This window comes from Gigantopelta aegis, chromosome 3 (genome assembly GCF_016097555.1).
Source record: "Gigantopelta aegis isolate Gae_Host chromosome 3, Gae_host_genome, whole genome shotgun sequence".
Lineage (NCBI taxonomy): Eukaryota > Metazoa > Mollusca > Gastropoda > Neomphalida > Peltospiridae > Gigantopelta > Gigantopelta aegis.
In genome coordinates this window covers 26,127,748-26,154,962 of record NC_054701.1, presented here as the reverse complement: position 1 = coordinate 26,154,962, position 27,215 = coordinate 26,127,748, and the positions used below count along the sequence as shown (strand labels likewise).

The window sequence follows — 27,215 nt, the reverse complement described above, 5'->3', positions numbered from 1 at the left end:
GCACATGCCACGGCCTTTGATACACCAGTTGTGGAGACAGGACAGGAAAACTCCAATTAGAGAATGGATCCACTGAGGTTGTTAGATGCTACTACGCAAGCACTCCATGAGAGCGCTTTACCGACTAAACCGGATCCAGCCCCAGAGAAGGTTAAAAAGTTTGTTTTGTTTAAAACACCACTAGAGGACATTGATTTATTAATCATCGGCTTTTGGATGTCAAACATATGGTAATTTTAACACAGTCACAGAGATGAAACCCGCTACAGTTTTTCCATTAGTAGTAAGGGATCTTTCATATGCACCATCCCACAGACAGGATAGCACATACCACGGCCTTTGATATACCAGTCGTGGGGCACTGGCTAGAGCGACCCCAAAGAAGGGTTCAAGACACAAAATTCAATTGTTACCATCCACACAATATAAAAAACAAAAACAGTTAGACTTTATTTGCAATATAAAAAGTAACAGAAGCAGAGATTCATTTGGAAAAACAGAAGAAACAAAAGCAAAAATTCCGTCCTTCCTTTCTTGGATAACTAGATACGTGTCGTGGTCATGAACTATACATTGCGCTCGCTGTAACTAGTAAATTATTTCCAGTCATATGCAGTTACTAGTATACGCCACTAGAAGTAGTAGAAAACCGTACGCCAGTCTATATACTTCTGACAGCTGAACCGGTGTAGAGCCGGATGTTTGGAATCTCTGTAAACAAAATCAATTCATATTTTATACATACATATGTAAACAACGTTATCAAACATAGTGTGTAGAATAACTTACATTGTTTACATATTCCTTCTTTCTTTTTTTCTTTTTTAGAAATGATTAAAGGATTTTTTCTTATTAACACTTGCCAAATGAGAACGACAAAACTATTACCGTATTAATATTAGAGGCGGATTTTGCGACAGTTATAATTTTATTATATCTTAATTTTTATCCCCTCCAAACCTCCCCCAAGTTCCCTTGGCATTCCGCCTCATGTCATTACCCCCCCCCCCCCCCTCCCGCAATGGATTTTTCTGGATTCGCCACTGATTACGTTCTTACCATTGCATTTGTTACGTTTTGTTTTAAAATGTAAAGACTGTACACATGTATTCTACTACATAGTACAAAAAATATAGTCACATGGACTAACAGAGAAAAAAAATCTATAAATGGTGACTAACACATTAAATAGAATAATCAAATTCAAAGTTTGACTAGAAAGAATGAGTTGTCGTTCCTTATTCGAGTGAACAGCCGTACAAGCAAGCTAGTGAGTTTTGTATGTGTGTGTGTGTGTGTGTGTGTTTCTCTAAGGTGTGGAGTTCAGGGCAATAGGCTTAGCCAGCTAACGTTTCCGCTATCGTTTGTTTGGTTCCCGACGTGGCCATTTGGTTTACCAGTCTAGAACAATATTCGTTGTCTACAAGCCACTCATTGGCTGAAATACCGGTGTGATCCCTCTATGGCCGTGCCTATAGCCTGTAATAGCTAGAGACAGTGAATAAGGAGCATTGATTTATTAATCATAGGTCACTGGATGTCAAACAGTTGGTAATTTTGACTCGTAGTCTTCAGAGGAAAGCCGCTACATTTTTCCATTAGCAGCGAGGTATCTTTTTTATCGTTTATTTTTAGTACCCGAGTGGATCATTAGTCCCGTTACAATAATAATAATAATAAAGCTGTATATTAATTCAACCTGTTATATTAGTTTCGAACCGAGTGTCTGCCAGCACGCTTTCTTAACTACGGTTAATTTTTGTGGAAGCAACCTTGACACTGCCATTTTGTATTCTGGGGACAATTAAAACCCCCACAAAAAAACCAAACAAAAACCCCCAAACAAATTGTTGCTTATAAAAGTTTTAGAGTCTAGACTCGAGACTAATAGAGTCTGAGACACTAACGTCATGACAACGCCATACAAATTGCATGTGTGTGACGTCATTTGAGATTGAGTCTAGACTCCAAAAGCTTTATAAGCCAGGGCCCGTGCTTATAAATCGTTTAGGAAGGAAGGAAATGTTTTATTTAACGACGCACTCAACACATTTTATTTACGGTTATATGACGTCAGACATATGGTTAAGGACCATACAAATATTGAGAGAGGAAATCCGCTATCGTCACTTCATGGGCTACTCTTTTCAATTAGCAGCAAGAGATCTTTTATATTCACCATACCACAGACACGATAGTACATACCACAGCCTTTGTTACACCAGTTGTGGAGCACTGGCTGGAACGATAAAGACGTCACAAGCATACAATTTGTATGGCGTTGTCATGACATTAATGTCTCAGACTCTATTAGAGTCTTTACCAGCCTCGGTGGCGTCGTGGTTTGGCCATCGGTCTACAGGCTGGTAGGTACTGGGTTCGGATCCCAGTCGAGGCATGGGATTTTTAATCCAGATACCGACTCCAAACTCTGAGTGAGTGCTCCGCAAGGCTCAGTGGGTAGGTGTAAACCACTTGCACCGACCAGTGATCCATAACTGGTTCAACAAAGGCCATGGTTTGTGCTATCCTGTCTGTGGGAAGCGCAAATAAAAGATCCTTTGCTGCCTGTTGTAAAAGAGTAGCCTATGTGGCGACAGCGGGTTTCCTTTAAAAAAACAGTGTCAGAATGACCATATGTTTGACGTCCAATAGCCGATGATAAGATAAAAACCAATGTGCTCTACTGGCGTCGTTAAATAAAACAAATTTTACTATTAGAGTCTTGAGTCTAGACTAAAAGTTTTATAAGCACGAGGCCAGGTCAGCCAATTGGTTACGGTCGCAGGCTGTCAAAATTTACTGTCACACGAATCGGTGAAGTAGGTTCGAATTGACACTTTGTGTTTTTAAATATTATATGCACTTTCCCACAGACAGGACAGCACATACCATATCCATTAATATACCAGTCGTGTGACACCGGTTCGGAGCACAGTAATTATTTTCTCTAGCTAGGCAAAAAAAAAGGTCCACTGCCTCAAGTGTATTCACCTTTTTATATTCCACCACACAGGAATCGTATCTGTCGTAGTCAATGTTGTCAAGGCCGCACAGAATAGCACTCTTACAGCTGCTGGTGTTACACGTTGGGTCGTCGTCACGGTCTGCGATGACGGTGGTGAATTTGTAATGGCGGTCAAAGTACTTGGCGCCTTCGGGGCGCCACATTCTCTGTACCAGCTCGTGCAGTGACGAGGCAGTGACGTCACGGACGTCAAATGCCTTCTTGAAGTCATACGCCCGCGTCCAGTCGGAGCGGTTGTTGAGGTTAGTGGACGTGAGGTTCGTGTAGAACTGGACAATGTTGAGTTGTCTCCCCGTGCTGCGGTCGTACTCAACCAGGCGGATGGCTGGATTGTGCTCGGGTGCAATAAATCCACTGGTGGCCGACACAAACCTCCAAGGTGTCAAGGATGGCGCAAACAACATTGGGATTGCTGGCTTTCCTGGTAAAATAGTTATAAGAAAGTAATAAATGACTAACCACTAACAACTAGCCACTAACCTCTGTCCTGGGCCCCGTTCCACGAAGCGATCTTAGCACTAAGATCACCTTAGTACATAAGGTAGCTATGCACTAACGGTGATTTTAGGACTAAGATTGGTTTGTGGAACGGGGCCCTGGACAGACAGCCCAAATAGCTGATGTGTTTGTGCCCAAGACAGTGTGCTTGAACCTTAACTGGATATAAGCGCTACAATAATTGTAAATGAATGCATGACCATTAACATGAAAACTCATGAGCTGTGAGAAGACTGACTGATTTCACTCATTAGTTATTTTAAAAGCATAAAGCTTCTAGAAAATTTGTCAAGTCTTGTTTTCAGTGGTTGAATGAAAAGCCATCTGGCTATAACACTGGCTTTGATAAAGTCTGAGAAAGAGGGGTCAAGACAAATCTGATTTTAACCTTTCCTTTTAAGTTATTTTCGTGCTTATATCCAATTCAGGTTCAAGCACGCTATCCTGGGCACCCCCCCCCCCCCCCACGCCTCAGCTATCTGGGTTGTCTGTCCTGGGCCCGTTCCACAAATCGATCTTAGCGCTAAGATCACCTTAAGTGCATATGTTAGCTGTGCAGTTACGGTGATCTTAGGGCTAAGATTTCTTCGTGGAACCGGGCCCAGGACAGTGAGTTAGGGTTTAGTTTGTTTGTGGTAAGTGAGAGAGAAGATGGTGTAGTGGTTGTTAAAACTCGTTCTAGGTCTGACTCGGTACCGGGCTGCGAACCCTGTACCTACCAGCCTTATGTGTGATGGCTTAACCACGACACCACCGAGGCCGGTGATTTTAACCAGACGAGGTATGAGCTATACCTACAAAGGGGGAGACAATATTGGAGAATATAAAGGAATCTGCAATAGGTACGTTATCTCCCCTTATCATTTGAGCACTCAAATGCTGTTCACAAAGTAATTTGGGGTTTTGCATTTAGTGAGAAATTATTAAACTCGATCATCAAATATCATAATTCTAAAACAAAAGAAGAAGAAATAATATTTTAATTATAACCTCTCCATCATAAAATAAAAGTTTCTAATATGCTCCAAATTATGTCAATAAACTACACGATATCCAAGATCCAATGCCAATAGAGTTAAATATCACTTTGTTAAATATCAGAATTGTTTGAAATCATGGCCAAATCTAGTCTTACTAATGGGTAAGTGAAGAAAAATCAATGCACAGTAACAACAAGAAAAAAAAAAGAGTACTTTCAAACTAAAAATTACTTCTCTTTATGTTTTTGTATCTTTCGGGGGAGCACTGCTCGCCGAACTCACTAGTTACGCCCTCGCTTTAAATATCTATGTAAAGATCTAGATAAGATATGAATAATTTCTTTTATTTCTAACTTTAGGAAATAAATAATTGCTATCTATGAAAAAGAAATTAAATATTTTGACCTTAGACTATCTGCGGGTTTATTTAGAAACAGGGCGGGACGTAGCGGTCGGTCTGGGATCGATCCCCGTCGGTGGGCCCATTGGGATATTTCTCATTCCAGCCAGTGCACCACGACTGGTATATCAAAGGCTTTGTAATTCCCTGTCTGTGGAATGGTGCATATAAAAGATCCCTTGCTGCTAATGGAAAAGAGTAGCCCATGAAGTGGCGACAGCGGGTTTCCTCTCTCATTATCTGTGTGATCTATAACCATATGTTTGACGCCATATAACCGTATATAAAATGTGTTGAGTGCGTCGTTAAATAAAACATTTCTTTCTTTCTTTTATTTAGAAACAGAACTAGAACTAAAACCAGTGACTAAATAAGATAGAGACGAATAACCATGGAACAGCAATGAGTATAAAAATGAAAAAGCAAATAAGCAAAAAAACACCCCAACAACCCCCTCCCCCCAAAAAACCAAGCAACCCCCCCCACTACCCCCAAAAAACAAACCTACCCCCAACCCCCCCCCCCAAAAAAAAAAAAAAAAAAACCCAACCAGAAAACAATATGAAGAAATCATAACACAAAAGCACCAACAAACAACTATATTGAATAATACCATCAGTAGTCTTCAGCACTTTGAAGGAATCTTCGTGCTGGTGTCCAAAGTGAATTCCTGTAATCACGTGACCGTATTCACGAAGAATCGAGACAAAACGTTTATGAAAACCAGTATACATCCACTTGACGTCATCAGGCGTAAACACACCAACTCCAACGTGACTTATCATTAATACCTAGAACATAAAAGGAAGACAATCATTCAGAACGCAAGTGTTTTAACAGCTAGGTTAACTCCCTTATTCTAGGCTTAGACTGTCAACTGTCACGGGTGTGCTCAGATTAACAACAAATTGATTATAGGACGAGTTGTAAGAGCGCTCAGACTACCAAATGGACAGTTGTAGAAGTCGTGAGAGCAGAAAGTTGGCCAACGTTGTGCTAGCAGTTTGTAGTCTGAGCCAGTCATTACTTTCTTGAGCATATCACTTCAATATTTCTATCAAAAAATATTATAAATGATGCACTGGATTTGTCAACAGACTCTGCCATTGAAAATGAACATATTCAGACGTTAAATTTGTTCAATTCTTAGCTTAACCAGCGGTTAAGATAAATAATCAAAACTACAAAGACCAACAGAAACAATGTTTTTAAACCTGACTTAGAACAGCATAAGGTATCCACTCATAATTAAATACAAACTTGGTTTGTAGTATTTATACAAACAATTAAGATATTTCAAAGAAAGATACAATACTAACCCATGGCTAGTTTAACCATCCTTTGGACAACTTGAACATGTGTAACTTAGATGTTGACATAAACAACCATCATACAAAATAAGCGGTTTGGAGATTGATCAGGACCAAAACGTCTAGAATAGAACCTCTTTTCACAGTATACAATACAAATGTTTCCACGAAGAATATACCTTCCACCTCCATCTCCACCCCACCCTCGTTTGGTACGGCCCTGTCTTTATCTTCTACCTAACTGTGTCTGCCGCCCGGAGTCTTCCTCAGCCAGAATAGCAATATACTCACCTCCACCCAACACCCGCTAGGTACTGCCCTGTCTGTACCTTCTCCCCAGCTGTGTCTGCCGCCTGTGGCGTGTTCCTGAGCCAGGACAGTAACATACCCCCACCCACCCCCAACACCCGCTAGGTACTGTCCTGTACCTTTTCCCCAGCTGTGCCTGCCACCTGAAGAGTCTTTCTCAGCCAGGACAGTAACATACCTCACCCATATTTCTCGTTCTAGTCAGTGCACCACGACTGGTATGTGCTAGATATATTAAATATCCTGTCTGTGGGGTGGTGCATATAAAAGATCCCTTGCTACTAATGAACCAAAAAAATTTAGCAGGTTTCCTCCCTAAGACTATGTCAAAATTACCAAATGTTTGACCTCCAATAGTGGTGTCATTAAACAAAACAAACTTTAAACCACTCTCAACACCCACTAGGTACTGTCCTGTCTGTATCAGCCGCCCAGAGTCTTCCTCAGTAATATACTCCTACCCACCTCCACCCAACACCCACTAGGTACTGTCATGTCTGTACCTTCTTTCCAACTGTATCCGCCGCCTGGAGAGTCTTCCTCAGCCAGGTCAGTACTAGATCCCTATCTCCCCAACACCCTCTAGGTACTGCCCTGTCTGTACCTTCTCCCCAGCTGTGTCCGCCGCCTGGAGAGTCTTCCTCAGCCAGGTCAGTAACATACCCCCCACAACAGCCTCTATGTACTATCCTATCTGTACCTTCTCCCCAGCTGTGTCCGCCGCCTGGAGTCTGCCTCAGCCAGGTCAGTAACATACCCCGCACAACACCCTCTAGGTACTGTCCTGTCTGTACCTTCTCCCCAGCTGTGTCCGCCTCCTGGAGAGTTTTCCTCTGCCAGGTCAGTAACATACCCCCCACCCCACCCCACAACACCCTCTAGGTACTGTCCTGTCTGTACCTTCTCCCCAGTTGTGTCCGCCGCCTGGAGAGTCTTCCTCAGCCATGACAATAATAGATCCCTACCCCCCCCCCAACATCCTCTAGGTACTGCCCTGTCTATACCTTCTCCTCAGTTGTGTCCGCCGCCTAGAGTCTTCCTCAGTCATGACAGTAATATATCCCTACCCCCCCCCCCCCCCCCCCTCCAACACCCTCTAGGTACTGCCCTGTCTGTACCTTCTCTCCAGCTGTATCCGCTGCCTGGAGAGTCTAACTCAACCATGACAGTGATAGATCCCTACCCTCCTACCCAACACCCTCTAGGTACTGCCCTGTCTATACCTTCTCTCCAGCTGTATCCGCCGCCTGGAGAGTCTTCCTCAGCCATTACAGTAATAAATCCCTTCCCCCCCCCCCAACACCCTCTAGGTGCTGCCCTGTCTATACCTTCTCTCCAGCTGTATCCGCCGCCTGGAGAGTCTTCCTCAGCCATGACAGTAACAGATGCCTACTCCCCCTCCCCAACACCCTCTTGGTACTGCCCTGTCTATACCTTCTCTCCAGCTGTATCCGCCACCTGGAGAGTCTTCCTCAGCCATGACAGTAACAGATGCCTACTCCCCCCCCCCCCCAACACCCTCTAGGTACTGCCCTGTCTATACCTTCTCTCCAGCTGTATCCGCCGCCTGGAGAGTCTTCCTCAGCCATGACAGTAACAGATGCCTACTTCCCCCCCCCCCCAACACCCTCTAGTACTGCCCTGTCTATACCTTCTCTCCAGCTGTATCCGCCGCCTGGAGAGTCTTCCTCAGCCATGACAGTAACAGATGCCTACTCCCCCCCCAACACCCTCTAGGTACTGTCCTGTCTATACCTTCTCCCCAGCTGTGTCCGCCGTCTGGAGAGTCTTCCTCAGCCATGACAGTAATAGATTCCTACCCCACCCCCCAATACCCGATAGGTACTGCCCTGTCTGTACCTTCTCCCCAGCTGTGTCCGCCGCCTGGAGAGTCTTCCTCAGCCACGCCAGTTGTCCTGCTGGATCCGTCTCGTTGCGGACCTTCTTGTTCCTAGTGTAGTACAGATTTGTGTTCAAAGCCACCAGTCTCAACCCGTGCGCAGTTTTAACAGTGTAGAAAGCACCTGCAGAAAGAAAGAAAGAAGTGTTTTATTTAAGGACGCACTCAACACATTTTAATTACAGTTATATGGCGTCAGATATATGGTTAAGGCCCACACAGATATTGAGGGAGGAAACTGCTGTCGCCACTTCATGGGCTACTCTTTTCGATTGGCAGAAAGGGATCTTTTATATGCACCATCCCACAGACTGGATAACACACACCACAGCCTTTGATGTACCAGTCATGGTGCATTGGCTGGAGCGAGAAATATCGTAATGGGCCCACTGACGGGGATCGATCTCAAACCCACCGTGCATCAAGCGAGCGCTTTACCACTGGGCATCAAAGCGAGCGCTTTACCACTGCATTACAAGTGATAATGATACACCTGTAGATCTTCTAATTGGCGTAGCGAGGGTTTTACTTTGTGGATACCCCAAAGGGGGGGGGGGGCAACCACATTGTCTGAGTCATGATACACAGGAAGACTTAAATATGGGGGTACACATATAATTATACCCTATGCCCCCACTACATATGTCATCAAGTCAGATATTATGGCCGTTGCCATGGTTGGCGTAGTAGATTTTCTATTGGCACTGTGAGCGAGGGGGGAATCACTTATATGGTCGCCTACGACAGAAAAATATAAAAGGTGAGGAGAAGATGTATGATGGGGGTATGACCTCTATGTCGCCCTTCTGGCTACGCCAATGGGTCTTTTCAGAAATTCAGAGAGGTCTGTGCAGGTTGAAGGTCAGAATTCATCACAACATCCAAGCCCCCAAGGCAGCGTATGTTGAACTAGGAGTCTCCCTTTGATCTCTCGCATTGGGTTACACTATAAAATCAGATTGGGTTATTTTGTTGCATTGTGGCACGTGTGGTCTACGGTACATGTTTTGTTTTATCACTCTGAAATATGTTATCTTAAAGTCAGTGGTCACAGTTTAATATTAATTGCTTTCTAACGCAAAACATGTACATTATAGCTGATGCCGTGGTTGTTATGAATTGATGAATTAAACCCTGACCTTATGGCATTTAAACATTAAAGTTTATAGACGAGTGGGGCGGTAGATGGGTGGGTGGGGGTGGGGGGGGGGGGGGCGATGAGAGATGGACGGACTGTCGCTTGGGAATACTGTAAATTGGGCCGGACTACCCTTTGTTTCTCTAATATCAGTCTTACCTACCGAACTAATCAATAGTGTTACCATGTCCTGGGGGCCTCGCGATTAATTATATATCCATAACTGACCAGGCGTACCGGCAAGGGGCACCCTGAATCTGACGTGCGGCGCCCTTGCAGGAAGACCGCAACCTCTTCCCAGGTAAGGTTGTCCTTGGTTGTTTAATTCAAACTGGGCAGTGCATGGCAGAATGATGAAACTTTCACTTTAGGTCATAGTCAAAGATCATTCAAATATATCATCAAATTGGATACAGTAATACATATATGTATATTATTATTTAAAAATAAAAAATTGGAATGACACATCACAATTTAATTAACCTTCCATTCCATTTCAGCTTACAAATAACTAAGTAAAAGAATAAATCTAATATTCCAACAAAATAGCACCCCACGCCCACCTAGACATTGCTTAACTCGTGCCCACGACGTGCGTGCTTAAACCTTAAGTGGAAAGGGGTCACGTAAATAGAGTACCCTAATTAGGCCTACTATACCCTACTGTTTTATAGCTTGTGCCCTTTTTTCCCTTCTTTTTTATTATTATTTTTTAATTACTTATTTAAAATGTATGTATTTATTTGATTCTTATTGTTTGTTACCTCGTTTGAAGTTTTCCACTTGTTCAGTGTCGTTGATCCACCCAGCCCACAGATCGCCCATGGTGTTGTACATGACGTTGCTGGACGAAGGGAACTGGTGGGTAGGGAAGTAGTCATGGTTGCCGAGTGCTGCGTACACGGTGGTGGTGGGGAAGTACTGACCGAACAGTGAGGTGATGTTCGTCAAGATGTGGATGTTTAGTTCCATCGATAAGTGTTCATCCTCAATGTGTGCCACATTATCGCTGGTGGGTAAAATAGAAAAGAAACTACAGTGAAACCTCTCAAGACCGGACCCTCTGTAAACCGGAATTCCCTCAAAACTGGTCCCTTTTATAAAATCAGTACATAACTTAACCTCTCTAAAGCGGATCCCTCTTAATACAGTACATTTTTATTGGTCCCAAGGGTGTCTGATTTAGAGGGGTTTCACTGTACCACTACAGCTACAATAATAACAACAACAACACCAAACAACAACTGTTTATATCTAATGCTAACCTCAGACTATCAACTGTCACGACAGAGTTGGCCAACTCGTATTTTCCCCAACTGCCAACTTACAATGGGTGCGCTCAGATTAATAACTAATCGGTCGTAGAAGTCGTATACGACGAGAATCGAGCTGTAAGAGCGCTCAGACTATCAACTGGACAGTCGTAGAAGTCGTATACGACGAGAATCGAGTTTTAAGAGCGCTCAGACTAACAACTGGACAGTCGTAGAAGTCGTATACGACGAGAATCGAGTTGTAAGAGCGCTCAGACTATCAACTGGACAGTCGTAAAAGTCTTGACTGCAGAAAGTTGGCCAACTTTGTCGTGGCAGTCGGTAGTCTGAACCTAATATAACGCTATTCCAAAATGGTGGCATCTATTAGGAAATGTATTGACGAGTTAGATATACAGATTGTCTATGTGGAGATTTATAAAGGCCAAAACCTTCTCCTTTTTTTTTTACATAATTATAAACGGTATTTTTTTAAATCCACGAAATATTATTTATTTTAATAAACTTCCAGTTTAATTGGAGTAATTATTATTATTTGTTTTTAGTTAGTTTTAGTTAGTCTTCAAAACCAAAACGGTCACCCATCCAACATTTCCCGTAGTCGGTATTTGTCAAAATTTAAATTCGTTGAGCAGCGTTGTCACTAGCCCGAAATGGAATACCCTGCCGTTCGAAAGCTAGACGGATATATGTACGGTTATGAGAGCGATCATAACCGTACAACCAGTGCATCACAATTGGCCAAATGCCGTGGTATGTGTTTTACTGTCTGTGGGGAAAGTGCATATAAAAGATCCCTTGCTGCATTAGAAAAAATGTAGAAGGTTTCCTCTGATGACTACTTGTCAGAATTACCAAATGTTTGACATCCAGTAGCCGATGATTAATTAATCAATATGCTCTAGTGGTGTCGTTAAACAAAACAAACTTTAACCTACTTAGCGCTGACCAATGCTGACGTGAGCTTATACAACGCACCCCAGCTGATTGTTGTGTTAAAAATATGATGCATGGCAACCAAATGTTCATCCCAGTTCATTCTAGACAACATATCGGGAATTGAGAATAACAGGGTTCTGACAGTTTAGTGTGATGCATCTTCCGACGACTATGTTTACCAATCACCCGACTCCGGTGAACGAGTGTGAAATGGAAATGGAATGTGAAACGCATTTCAAACAGAGCAATGCAAAGTACACTGAATATATTCCATGAGCGGGAGTGCCATATGGAATTTACAAAAGGAGAATTGTCTTATTATTCACAAACTGTGACTAATAACAAATGTTTAATGTGACTAATCGTTTCAAAATCAATGTTAATATAATTAATCGAGATCAGTTACAATGACTCTGTATGATGTCTATTTCACAAACTGCCCAAAGTTTGCAGATGCTATTTGTGACGTCAGAAGTGTACCAGTATTGACCTAAACATAAAGAGAAACACGATGTAGCCGTTTAATGTGGGTAATAAAATGTGTTATATCAAACCAGTCTTCCTCCAGAAACCCCCATTCTTCATAGATACTTTCTTTTATATAGAGAATAATACATGAGTGGCCGTTAGATACCATTTATCTTACAAAGAGTTCTTTTAAAATGTATCCTCAAAAACCAGGTTTTAAGCAAATTTTAACATCTTTTTCGACTAAACGTTATTTACAGCCCTTGCACTTACGCGTCACAGACAAATGATTGTCAGGTTAAGTATAGTCACAGAGTAATCAATTTCGATCGTGCTGTTTTTTGCATTGGATGTATGACATTGGTGACCTGGGCCCCGTTCCACGAAGCGATCTTAGCGCTAAGACCACCTTAAATGCAAAACTACATAATGCATGTAAGATGATCTTAGTGCTAAGATCGGTTCGTGGAACGAGGCCCTGGTCATCACCTAAGAGCAGCCAGTCGTATGTCTTGAAATTGTTAACACACGTAAAAATAACTAATGATGTTCTCACCAACGGGTAAGAAAAATCTTTATATGTGTCTGAGATTTAATTTTTTACAGTATCCCAGTTGGATATATATAATATTTTATTTTCCCCAGAGATTCTTGACAGTGTCGGGGTTGAGGAGCCCCGAGCTCACTGACTTACAATTATTTATATATATACAAATACTTAAAGTAACATGTACATCAATAATAAAATGTTTTATATACATATAATTATTATATATACTCTCATGTGTACCCACCCACATGATGTACATCAATAGTAAAATATTTTACATACATATAATTATATATCATTTCATATGTGTACACACTTACACATATGCACACACACACACACACACACACAAACACACACACACACACACACACACACACACACACACACACACACACACACACATACACACACACACACACACACACAAACACACACACACGTGCACCAAAAGAATACCAAACGGAAAAAACAACCCCAAAACCGACTGTTACCCTGTCCATATGAGAAAGTCGACATTGGGTTCCAGTCTAGCCATGGCTGCGAAGCTGTCGACGGTAAGCCGCCAGTTGGAGTCGCACCAGTAGTTGCTGTAAGGGGCGGAGCCCTCCACTTTGCCGTTACATGACAGACGTCCACCATCAAACGAGAAGTCGTAATGGATGTCAGATATATGCCAAAACCAACCTGCAATAGAGATAATGGACCGAATTTGACGAAGCCTGTTTTTCGTAAGCACAGGTGTTTTTAAGTATTGTAAAAGTATGTAGTTACACGCGTGTAACACATAAACAGGCTTTGTAAATTCGGTTCAATATGTAAATGGATGTCTGATGGCATCCAGGACATTGAGCACTATTATAGCCCGTCCTACAGGGAACGTCTTTTTTCATACTATGAAATTCACAAGTTATGTATTTCTGATCCGATTGTTTTGTAAATTATACACAAAAATAGTTGTGTTTTTTTTTATTTCCAAAACACTTTTACTGTTCTTTTTACGTCATACCAAACTGAAATTATTTACAAAATATATTTTTATAGAATGATGACTATAGACTAACATTAAAATGATATTAAGGTAAATGTCACAATTGGCTGAGAGGTCAAAAGAAGAAACTCAGTGCTGCAGCGAATGCTATTCCGTATTATTGCAGCAAGACGTATTTTAACAGGGGGCGTCTTTTTAGTGGTAAAGCACTCGCCTGAAGCGCGGTCGGTCTGGGATCGATCCCCGTCGGGCTATTTTTCGTTCCAGCCAGTGCACCACGACTGGTATACCAAAGGCCGTGGCATGTGCTATTCTGTCTATAAACAAGAATTAAAGCAAAAACTCTGCGATCAATTCATACAACAGAGGTTTTACGGATATTAAAAACTCTTCTGGGTATCAGTTTTATACATTACTGAAAACGAAAGTTTACTTCGAAACCTATTTGACGAGATTATCGTACAAAAATACATACTGGATAACTAAACTGATTACGTCAAATTTAAGATTACAGCTCGAAACAGATAAATGGTTTAATATTCTTAGAACTACATTCCCTGGAATATTTTTATTATTTAAGCATTTAGAATAGATGACCCAGTTCTGTTTGGTACATGAAAGGTCCACCACATCGCTATAGTTTCGCAATGCTCGCTTATCTACATTATGTAGGTCAACTACAAACTCAATAACCAGCTTTGATTTTCTTCATTTAGCGGGACGCCAGTGGAACTGGGACTTTACTTGATTTGCGCAGGCGCTGAGCTTCTCGCGTGATTTTGAACAAATTTAACTGTCTTGATTAAGGGGTCGTCTCATATCTCCAAAACATATTTATATCCATAGAGGTATGGTACAACACCTTTCCAGGGGTCGGTGGGGGATTTGCCTTGAAATTTTGACAGTGGTCAGCGGTTGGCATATGCGTTACATGTAAGGGGGTGTTAATAATTACGTAACGCTCTAGGGGAAGAGGGTGTTGTGTTCGATCTACATTTATCAAGACTATATGCTATTTTTATTCATTACTTAGACCTAAAAAGGTGGACAGAATTTTGAAAATAGCAATTAGTAAAAGAAATTAGTAGGATTAAGAAAGAAAAAAAAAAAATAATAATAATTTACAAGCCAAAGATAAAATGAATTGACTGCTCAGCCGAATATTTATATAATTTGGAGCATTTTGGAAGGACAGTCCAAAAATAAATAAGTAAAGAAGAAAGGATCGGACTATTTAATAATATTTTTTTAAAAGAAGTAATTTCGACATAAATTTTTTAACGAAGGTCTAAAAGTTTAAAGTCCGATCTATATGGTCCGGGCCGGGGGGGGGGGGGGGGGGGGGGAGAGGGTAAGTTTGAAGTGGGCGGAATTTGGAATATGAATTTAGTAGTTGGTCAAAGACCGAAAGGAAAATGAGCTAGAAACATTTATGTCCAAACAATAAAATTAGAGTGCTCGACCAGAAAGGTTTTAAGGTGATTTGAGCAATTTAGACGGGCTGCCAAAATAAACTGTGTCGGACTGTTTACAAAAAAATAAATATAAAATTTTGAACTGCGGCCGAAATTTTTTAAGTCCAACTAAGCCCAAAACAGGAGGTGCCTGTTCTAAAAGAGGTTGGCGGTTACGGAGAGTTGAGGACCGGTCCAGCAGTCAGTGACGGGATCATGTGCTTCCTGCCGAGCAAGGCCTGGATGACGACGATGTAACCGGCGCCGCAGATCGTCTTGACGATTCGGTGGAAAGTTGGGCTATCCATCTGATGTAGAAGAATCGCTTGTCTGAAGATTTGTTGGTGCCGGTGTGTCACGACAAGTCCCGTTGCGTCGTTGAACCGTAGGGTGTGCAGCTCGTAGTGAGTCCCATCCGGCAGTGGCTTCCATTTCTGGTTGCTGTACCGGCCTCTCAACTTCTCCGTGTCTGTTGTATCCCCTTGGACGTAGTTCCGAAATTGTTTCTTGAGTTTCCCCAAGGCCAACTCCCACGGGTCTACGTCCTCCTCTGCAGCAGGCGGAGGATTGTTGGAGCAGGCGGCTTCGACTTAGTAGGGTGGTCGTCTGGTGGTGTGACGGCTTTCCGTTTGGCAGCTGCGGCAACAAATGTATCCATTGCCGACTCAACGGGAGCGGTAGGTAAAGTTAACCGCTTCACCGGAGTCGGCTTGAGAGTAGAAGTGGGCCGACGCGGTGGTGACTGGTACATGGCAGTGTCCAGTGTCCCGCTGGTCGCGTCCGTCGACTTGTCCGCCTGTGGCGAGCTGGTCTCCTTCCGCTGAGTAGATGGAGGGGGCGACGACGCAGATGGAACCGCCACTGGCGGTTGAGCCGCCAGGTTTGGTTCCCCCTGTGTCGCCCCTGGCGCACGTCTCCTCTTTTCACGCCCTCTTCTCTTCCTTTTCGGGGTATCGAGATCGTAGTACACTAAGGTTACGGTCGCCCGTGACCCATTGGACGCGACTCCATACTCACCCAGGACGCCGTAACTAGCTAAGAGTCTCCCCAGGTGTGTGTGTGTGGGGGGGGGGGGGGGGGGGGGGGGGGGGGGGGGGGGGGGGGGGGGGGTGTTAGCTCGAGGGCACAAACAGCAACGTCTTGCTTCATAGCGAGTTGAAATCGGAGTGGACTGTGTTGAGCGAAGTTTATATATGGGGCGATATATTTCAATTTTATTTTATTTTTTAGCTTGGGTGGGTAAGGGTTTCAACGCCCAATACCCGCCCTCTGCACATGCACCCGTTTCCTCTTAAATCAATATGCTTTAAAGTTACATTCTCTGGTTACCATATTATAACATCATGTACAAATGTGAAATACAAGCTCAAATGCACTTTTAAAAAAGTCGTGTATGTTCGCTATGAACGGATATCGTCAAACGTATACGCTTGATTCGTCGCCTGTGCCGCCATAGCTCGGTAAAGCACAAACGACAGACAGTTGTCAGTTTCAGTTAACACGTGCGTTTGCCGATTTCAAATTGTAGGGTTCGTCTCAAAAAATTAAAAGAGAAATCTTGCGCTGTACGAAGAAGGTTCGGTTGAGGATACGGTACTAGAGTCTTTAAGAATTGATATTTTATAAAGTGTTAGTAGAACTTTTAAAGTTTAGTTTGTATACTAGTAACACATTAATCATGTATAATTTTTAAAATAAAAATACTAAAGTAGACAATGAACGTTTTCACTTCTTAATTTTACGTGTTAAAATCGACAAATTCAAATAAATATTCTTTCGTTTGGAAAGGGTAAAGTTAGGGTGGGGGGTGGGGGGTGGGGGAATTGTTTAACGACATCAAAGTTAAAGCATATTGATTTAATAATCATCCGACCCCATACAACCGTAAATAAAATGTGTTGAGTGCGTCGTTAAATAAAACATCCTATCCTTGCTTCCATCTGCTAACATTTGGTAATTTTGACATATAATCTTAGAGAGGAATCGGGTGCATGTGCAGGGGGAAGGTATTGGAGGTCGAAACCCTTACTTGCCTAAGCTTAAAAAAAATTGAAATGTATTTTCTGGGGGTGCATGGCCCCATATAAACTTCGCTCAACACAGTCTATAACCCCAACCCCGCTGAAATCTCTGCATACGCGCCTTGGAAACCCGCTACATTTTTTTTTAGCAAGGGATCATTTATATGTACCATCCCACAGACAGGATATCACATACCATGGTCTTGTATATACCCGCCGATGGGGATCGATCCTAGACTGACCGCGCATTTCCAAAAAAAAAACCTTTTTAGGTCAAAGTAATGAATAAAAATAACATATAGTCTTGAAAAATGTTACGTAAATCGAACACAGTACCCTCTTCCTCTACCCCTAAAGCGTTACGTAATTAGTAACACCCCCTTATCTGTAACGCGTATGCCAACAGCTGGCCACTGTCAGAATTTCAAGGCAAATCCCCCACTCACCGAACCCTGGAAAGGCGTTGTACCATACCTCTATGGATATAAATATGTTTTGGAGATATGAGACGACCCCTCAATCAAGACAGTTAAATTTGTTCAAAAATTGCGAAATCTCACGTGATCTCTTGTTGGGGAATTCTATACTTGTGATAAGCCAATGAAAACCGAGATCGGTACGAGCCCGTCAAAAGTGTCCCACTTTCAAAATACTGGCTTTGTTTTTGACCTGGATAAGCCAGCGTAGTGAAACCAATGCTGAGTGCGGCGTCATATATGCACCAAACGTAATTGGATTTTCTGTTCTATATGCTTAAATAATAAAAATATTCCAGGGAATGTAGTTTTAACATTGATATCGTTTTACTTTACCCTTTCCAAACGAAGGAATATTTATTTGAATTAGTCGATTTTAACACACGTAAAATTCAAAAATGAAAACGTTCATTGTCCACGTTAGTATATTTTATTTTAAAAATATAAACATGATCAATGTGTTACTAGTATATAAACTAAATTTTGAAAGTTCTACTAACACTTTATAAAATATTAATTCTGAAATAGGAAGGTACGATTGTCGATAATACGTTGTCAAGATCAAACCGGTTTTAACGAAAGACTAGTACCGTATCCTCAACCGAACGTTCTTCGTACAGCGCAAGATTTCTCATTTCATTTTTTGAGACCAACCCTACAATTTCAAATCCACAAGCGCACGTGTTAACTGAAACTGACAACAGGCTGTCGTTTGTGCTTTGCCGAGCAATGGCGGTACAGGCGACGAATGGAGCGACGAATGGAGCGAACAGACATGAGTTTTTTAAAAGTGCATTTGAGCTTGTGTTTTATATTTGTACATGATGTTATAATATGGTAACCAGAGAATGTAACTTTAAAGAAAACATGCTATGTAAACATTGTAATATTAATAGTCGAAATAAATACCATTATTTATTCAATTGTAAAAATCAAAATATTATGGAACAAATCCCAGCATTTGTAAAATGAAAGGTATGCTGTCGTTGTGTAAAGCACCATTATTGGAAAACCTTGCTTTATTTATTTAAAAGATATCCTTCTAAATTTTTATTTTTATTACGTACTTGATGTTCGTTGTTAACTATATAATTCTATTCTATTTTGATGCGTGTTCTTGTCATGTATGTTAACTATGTATTTGTATCGTGATCTTGTTACATATTATAATGTGTCCGAGTTTTACTAACTTAATCCGTTCAGTCGGCAGTTCAAATCATGTATTGAAATCATTTAGGAAGGAAGGAAATGTTTTATTTAACGACGCACTCAACACATTTTATTTACGGTTATATGGCGTCGGACATATGGTTAAGGACCACACAGATATCTAGAGAGGAAACCCGCTGTCGCCACTTCATGGGCTACTCTTTTCGATTAGCAGCAAGGGATCTTTTATATGCACCATCCCATAGACAGGATAACACATACCACGGCCTTTGGTGTACCAGTCGTGGTGCACTGGCTGGAGCGAGAAATAGCGCAATGGCTACACACGAAATTATTTTAAAGTAAAATACAGTTATGTCTGTTACAAACATTAGGATAACAAGAAACGCATTGTATATATATATATATATATATATATATATATATATATATATATGTGTGTGTGTATTTGGACGATGGACAGTTATACATTTTGCGATCTTTTTTTTTTTTTTTTTTTTTTTTTTTAAAAGAGATTTTTAGCCCCCAGAACATAGGGAGTGAACAGGTTGGGGAGCCGTGGTCACTGCCTTACAAAGTACATAATTAAACAATAGTATCTAAACAAAATATGCTATTTAATTATGTTAATGCTTTCTATGATATTTATTATAAGACGGTAAGGGCGAAAGAGAGAGAGAGAGAGAGAGAGAGAGAGAGAGAGAGAGAGAGAGAGAGAGAGAGAGAGAGAGAGAGAGAGAGAGAGGGGGGGGGGGGGGGGGGGGGGGGGGGGGGGGGAGGGTGCAACAGCAGTAGATAAGTGTAAAGAAGTTGCGGGGATATTGAGAGAGTATTAGAGAATGACATTTTAATTAGTACTCTATTTCCAAGTGAACTCCCAAATCATTATTTTTAATTAAAACATTCTTTCAAAGAGTGTTTTATAGGGTGTCCATTGCTTATAAAATGCTTCATAGTTGCAATTTTTGTAATAAATATATTTTTCTATTTCAAAATTATTTTGTAGAATATTTTTCGCGGCATTGACATGTAAATTTCTTTTTTGCATTTTCATACTGTAAATATAATATTTTATATTGATAGTCAGCCAATTTACAAAATTACCTTTTTCGTTGTTGATCATGCCTAACATAACTATGTCTCTGCTTAGAGTAATATTAATTCCAGTTTCATTTCTTATCCATTCTTCTATTGCTTCCCACAAAGAATGTACTAAACTACATTCAAATAATAGGTGTTGTATGGTTTCAGGTGATTTATTGCAAAAACTGCAGGCATTGGAATCAATATAATTAATCATATTTAGAAATTTGTTAGTTATAAGAATTCTGTGTATGATTTTATATTGAAACCAAGATAACGTTGTGCTTTTGAAAGATCTAAAGGGTAGAATGCAATATTTTCCCCAATTATATATATCATAGATATATCCTTCTTTAGAAATTTTATTTGTGATTTTGGAATGGTGGTTTGAGCGTTCAGTAAATCATATATATGTTTGCAACCTTTCTGATCTTTGAACAGAACCTTTAAGTTATATGAAAGAACAGAATTTTGTAATGCTATAAAAACGTCATCATTTAAATTATCTAGGTTGTAAATGAACGATTTTATAACACTGACCAATGAAGCATATTCCAGAAAATGGGTAATTATGTCGTATTTCTCTATGAACTGTTCATATGTTAGAAAGTCTCCTTGTTCTTTCAACAAATCATTAATAAAGATAATACCTTTTGAGATATATCGTTGTAGTATAAATGGCTTTTTATCTATACATATTTTACTGTTAAACCAGATATTGATCTGGAGAATATCATCTACGTTTACTGGAATTTGTTTTTCTTGTATCCTTAACCAACTAACCAATGTGTCTCTCCAAAATGTATTTTTTATTGAACTTTTTTTACAGTATAGAAAATGGTCGACATATATAATTAAATCACGTGTTGATATATTTGTAGAAGCTTCGAACAAAATGGTCCATTTTGGGTTATTTAAAAATATCCGTCGGACCCACGAACTTTTCAAAGCGATCATAAAATTATTTATATTTATTATTTTGATGCCACCATTTTTATAGTCTTGCGTTATTAAATTTCTTTTAAGTTGTTCACGGCCGCTATTCAAAATAAATTGGAAAAATAATGCATTTATATGTTTTAGCAAACGTTCGCTTGGATTTGGTAATGTTTTCAGTAGGTATGTTAGTATAGGAACTATTAACGTTTTCAGGACTGTAATTCTTCCTAAAACAGTAAATTTTCTGATAGACCATAGCTTCATTAATTTTTGTATTTCGATAATCTTGGAATTATAATTTAAATCAATAATTTCTTCTAGGTTAATGGAAAAGTTAATACCGAGAAGGTTAAACTGTGTAATGCCCCATTCTAGTTTCCATCGAGTGTGATGGTAAACTTCATTTGAAAATTTCTTGCTACCTATCCAAATAGCTTTTGTTTTGGTGTAGTTAATTTTGAGGCCAGATATTTGTGCATAATAATCTAGGATAGATAGGACACCCTGCAGGGACTCATGAGAGCTGTCTAAAATAAAACTTGTGTCGTCTGCATACTGCGATATTAAATATTTTTCACCATCTGTAGTGATACCTTTTATATTATTGGAGTTTTTTACTATGATAGCGAGGATTTTAGCACATAAAATAAATATATAAGGAGACAAAGGATCGCCTTGTCTACAGCCCATTTCTAGTTTAAATGGCTCTGAAAGAAATCCATTCTGAATTACTCTCGATACCGAGTTACTATATAGTATTTTAATCCAGGCTTTCATTGATGTTTTGAAGTTAAAAATGTCTAAGGCTTTATTGATAACTGACGAAGATATTGAATCAAAAGCTTTTTCGAAATCGATTAATAATAGTAAACCAGAGATATCTTGTTCTTCGGTTACGGTATAATGCCTAATATCGTAAATTAATCTAATGTTTTCACCAATGTACTTTCCTTTAATAAAGCCTGTTATAAAGCATTGTATATATTGACACTAACATTTTAAACAAGAAAATATATTTAATATGCACTTCTAGTTGTTCTGTTAGTCGAAAACATGTTACAATGGCTTCAAAGTTAGTACAATATCTTTAACACCAGTAAATGTTTTACTTTTACTCTAAGACGATACTCACAAGGTTGCTACAAACACTTAATTATATATAAATACCAGAGTTCGTGATGCTGGCCATAAAACATCCTTCGAGCATGCAATACCAAACGACTGCCCATCGGACTGCTGATCCTATTAGTGGCATCATATCCTCGGTTATAATAGTCTACAATGATGGTAAAGCCCTGTACTTAGGTCTCATACACAAGATGTTCAACGTAGCATGTCGGTACGGAAGAGCATAAGCGACATGTATAATCTACAATAGTGTAAAGCCCTAGATCTAGTTCTCATACACAAGATGTTCAACGTAGCATGTCGGTACGGAAGGGCATAAGAGACATGTATAATCTATAATATCGTAAAACCCTAGATCTAGGTCTCATACACAAGATGTTCAACGTAGCATGTCGGTACGGAAGGGCATAAGAGACATGTATAATCTATAATATCGTAAAACCCTAGATCTAGGTCTCATACACAAGATGTTCAACGTAGCATGTCGGTACGGAAGAGCATAAGAGACATGTATAATCTATAATATTGTAAAACCCTAGATCTAGGTCTCATACACAAGATGGTGGGTGCTTAGAGTAGTCCAAGTAACAGATTTTAAAACTGGAATTTAGATTCGAGAACTCCAAGTCTTGACTTAGTATCTTGCACTATCTATTTTGTTAATTTAACATTTCTACTTTTTATTTTAAACGCAAATCAGATAATACTGTATTTAAAAAGAAATTTAATAATTGATGCTTAAACGTGATAAACTTTACGTTTGAACCTATTTAACTCGAATTTTAAGTAAACATTTTATAAATAAGGGAGTTTAAGGTGGGGGTCGAATTTACTTCTGTTATAAAAATATATTTCCTTGGAAGCATGAACCGAACCCACTTTAATGTTCGCACGCCATTATCTAGATTATATATATATATATATATATATATATATATATATATATATAAACACACACACACACATACACACACACACACACACATAAAGAAAAATTACATTGGTTAAAGTTACATTTGTGACTTTGCTGCATTGTAAGATGTTTCCGACTAAAATATTTTTAAGATAAAACTTACATATTAAATATATTTTCTTATTTTGGTCGTCTTAATATTTGTTAGAAACCCAAACTGGATTTTGTTTTCAAATAATTTCGTACGTACGAAAAAAGTATATTTTAGGAAATAAAATGAAATTTAACGTAGTACAAATTCTAGAACGATCAGAAACACGTTTAATATACAGCCACTAATATTTTATGCAGAAAAATATATTTGATATGTAATTACAGTCGTTAAAAAGTGTCTGTTAGTCGATAACATCTTAAAAATGGCAGAAAACTCAGGAATGCTCTTTAAGTCAGCATCTAAAAATAAAAAAGTTTACTAAAGGACGAAGTCTTCTAGATTTTTTTGTTTACCAAAAAGTTACCAAAAACCTCCAAAAGGTTAACGGAAACCTCCAAAAAGTTACCTGAAACCACCAAAAAGTTACCGGAAACCTCCAAAAATTTACCGGAAACCTCCCGTCAGTTATCGAAAACCTCCTGAATGTAGACACTTCCAGCTGCTCAGTGCTGGTCAAAGCTTAGTGAAAACTTCCTAAACGTCGTTTTTCTGTCGACAAAGTTAAAGTCACAGCATAAACGTACGTATGGGTGGTCATTTGCACACTTTCGATGTTTTGAGGACTCAAGACTATCGACTGTCAATCAAAATAGAAAGTGTGCAAATAACCATGCTTCGGCAATTATCTTGTACCACGCCCCTAAAGGCGACGCTACACGATACGAGTGACTCTTACGAGAATAGCAGATTGTGACAAGATTTCAACTATTGCTATTGATTCGGTCATTCTCGTACGAGGCACTCTTGGGGTTTAAAAGGTGTGCGGTTATAGAGATTTACCGCACACCTTTCGTCAATGGAAAACCAACCTAAGCGTGGTACAGTGGCGTGTAGACCGGCGAGTATCGCTAACCAGCACTAGCAGCAAATGGATGTATGTATGTATGTATGTATTGATGTATGAATATCTATATATTGTATGTATGTCTAGGTTGACTGTTACATACATATATATTAAGGCACTGGCGCAGGGGATAATTAAATCCTTTCTGGCCTCACAAATTGTCCCATGCCGTTGCTGGAACTCGAACCTGTGGCACCGAATCGCCCGCAAATTGCAAGACTAACCACGATGCGCTCTGAGCTATCGAAGCATCCATAAAAAGGATGTTCTTTAACTCAACCACATGCATGGGGCTTACAATCTACGCGGTTGTCACAAGTCAAGGGTAATCTGATTTTAATTGTATGAAAGAGAATATGTGGTTATATATTTTATAACATTTTTTATCATTTATACGGTATTTTAATTTATACGAATGAGAGAAGCATGAAGTATGAGTCATAGCTTGTATCTCACACGTGAAGCTGTCTTTAATTAGCAAGGTAGCAATTTGTATTATTGTAGCTTGTGGTATGGGTGAGTGATAGATGAGTGATAAGCTGACTGGGTGAATATAGTGTGGAACTGGGCTATTGAGTGGATGATTTGTCATTAATCGCTGAGAGAGAATCATTGAACATTCAGTTTGGGAAAGACTTGGTAGAAGTGTAAGAGACTTTGTGGAAGTTCGGGTTATTGTTTAACCGTAAGTAAATTAAATATTTTACACATGTATTGTGTTACAGAGGTTGACATTTGAATGTTATTTTGGTCTGTATTTAGTTTGCTATATTAAATGTATATATTTCGCAAATGCTCAGTGTAACTTGTGAAATGCGGACATTGTGTAAAGTAATGAAATTGTTTGCTATATGTATTTATGTGTTTATTAAATGTATAATGTGAATTGAATTATGCACATGAAGTAAGTTGTACGTGTTATTAACGTATACGTTGTGAAACCTGTATAATGTGGACATGTGTGAAATGATGAAAATGATTGATGTATGAAGGGTATTTAATATTGAGGTTGTGCATTATAGTAATGGAGTGTATATTGTTTACAGCAGCTTGTGTGGTATCTGTTGAGACCAACAACGGGATGAGCAGCGAGGGGCAATGTTAGAGTTTGACCAGGTGATTGGGCTGCGGAATTATGTGAAGAAGGGACGAGGAAACTGATGTTGATGTTAATTCATGGAAGTTGGGTACAGCTGAAGTGGAAATTGAAGTTCCACCTGTGGGCTACTTATTAGCCATGATGTTGTGGTGGTGAATAACAAGTGTATTGTTATCGTGCAGCATCTCGGTGAATAACAAGTGTATTGTTACTGTGCAGCAGAAACATATTGTGTAAATATGGCTGTAGTATTTAGAGCTGATTTGAAATGGAGTGTGCTAACTAATGTTAGTACATAATTTAGTTAGAACAAAATATGTATATAAAAGTTGATCACGAGGAAGTGAATCATAAGGATTGTGGTATGAACTGAAACATTTTATATTGAACTGTGTGGTTTTAGTATATTATTTTGTGTGTTGTGATACGTGATATTTTTATATGAAATTATGTGTAAAGTGGTGATAATGTATGTTTATTATATATGAGAAGTGTGAGTGTTGAGGAAGTGCTGGTGATTAGTGGTATGTGAGAGGGATATAATTAGGGTTAGTAAGTAGGAGTGGAGAATGAATGTGATTGTTATTTGTGTGCTGTAAATAAATGTAATATAATTTATTTGGATTAGTGTTGTTTCTTTTAGTTATTCAATCACTTGTGACAGCGGTCGATCCCGCTTACGCGCATGAAGCAGTGGGCAGACCTGGCACTGGCTAGTATGTATTGATGTATGAATATCTATATATTGTATGTATGTCGAGGTTGACTGTTACATACATAGATATTAACGCACTGGCGCAGGGGATAATTAAATCCTTTCTGGCCTCACAAATTGTCCCATGCAGTTGCTGAGACTCGAACCTGTGGCACCGAATCGCCCGCAAATGGCAAGACTAACCACGATGTGCTCTGAGCTATCGAAGCATCCATAAAAAGGATGTTCTTTAACTCAACCACATGCATGGGGCCTAAAATCTATGCGGTCCATCCCGCTTACGTGCATGAAGCAGTGGGCAGACCTGGCACTGGCTAGAGAGAAAGAGATTGACGCACTGGCGCAGGGGATAATTAAATCCTTTCTGGCCTCACAAATTGTCTCATGCCATTGCTGAGACTCGAACCTATGGCAGCGTATCGCCCGCAACAAACTTTACGTTTTTTTAATATTATAAACTAATAATACTTTTTGGTTTGTCTGTCTATCGGTGCTTAGGTAAATAAATGTATCTTAAATATCTATGTATATTTATTTTGTATACTTACATAACGTGTGTGTGTGTGTGTGTGTGTGTGTGTGTGTGTGTGTGTGTGTGTGTGTGTGTGTGTGTGTGTGTGTGTGTGTGTGTGTGTGTGTGTGTGTGTGTGTGTGTGTATATATATATTTACCCACATAACGTGTTATATATTTTTTCTCACTATTATTATTTTTTAAGATTAATTTATTAATTTATTTGTTTATTTATTCATTTATTATGAATTTATTATTGTTAGGTTTTTAAATTTTATTTTACCTATTTATTTGTGTTTAGATATATGTATGTGTGTCTTTAGTTTCCTTACGCGAGTGATGTGTTTATATTTAATATCGTCTTTATTACTACCCACGTAATTATGTATCATGCAAGTACGTATGGTTTATTTCGTTTATTTTAGACATGTTTTGATTTTTATATGCAATAACGAACAAAAGAACAACAAAACTTACACCACGGCTATAGTACACACAAGTTAGCATATAATAACCATAATTCTGTTCAAATGTTTTTTTCGGGGGGAGGGGGGCATTCAGGCACGTATGTATGAAGTTTTGGAGTCGACCCCCCCCCCCCCCCCCCCCCTCGCACAAGTAATTGTGGGTTTTTTCAGTAAAGTACTCTTATAACGAACTGCATGTGACCAGGACCATCAGTTCGTTATAACAGTAGTTCGTTGTAAACAATTATAGAAGTTAGTCGTTATCATTCAGGAAGTCGGCCATTTTGGATTTTTCAAATGATGGCTAGGACATTTGCCCCCCAGTAGAAATGTTGGCTAGGACATTTGTCCCCCAGTAGAAATGTTGGCTAGGACATTTACCCCCCAGTTAATA

The 27,215-nt window shown here is 39.6% G+C and overlaps 1 protein-coding gene across 1 annotated transcript; it reads right to left on the bottom strand.

The window, feature by feature from the left end:
* Positions 1-437: 437 nt before the first annotated feature.
* On the bottom strand, positions 438-22,251 carry LOC121367765 (acid sphingomyelinase-like phosphodiesterase 3b). The gene is made up of 7 exons (XM_041492126.1): positions 22,096-22,251; positions 13,289-13,481; positions 10,328-10,572; positions 8,386-8,549; positions 5,520-5,697; positions 2,995-3,449; positions 438-711 (listed from the first exon to the last, which is right to left on the bottom strand). Exons 1-7 carry the CDS (start codon positions 22,184-22,186, stop codon positions 607-609), a joined length of 1,431 nt encoding a protein of 476 aa, XP_041348060.1. The 5' UTR covers positions 22,187-22,251; the 3' UTR covers positions 438-606.
* Positions 22,252-27,215: the final 4,964 nt, after the last annotated feature.

Coding starts and splice junctions, on each gene's coding strand:
- LOC121367765 (XM_041492126.1), bottom strand. CDS start 22,186: ATGATGCCACTAATAGGATCAGCAGTCCGATGGGCAGTCGTTTGGTAT. Junction 3,450..5,519: donor AGTGCTGAAGACTACTGATG/GTATTATTCAAT, acceptor CTATTTTACCAG/GAAAGCCAGCAATCCCAATG. Junction 712..2,994: donor GTGTGGTGGAATATAAAAAG/GTGAATACACTT, acceptor TTTTGTTTACAG/AGATTCCAAACATCCGGCTC.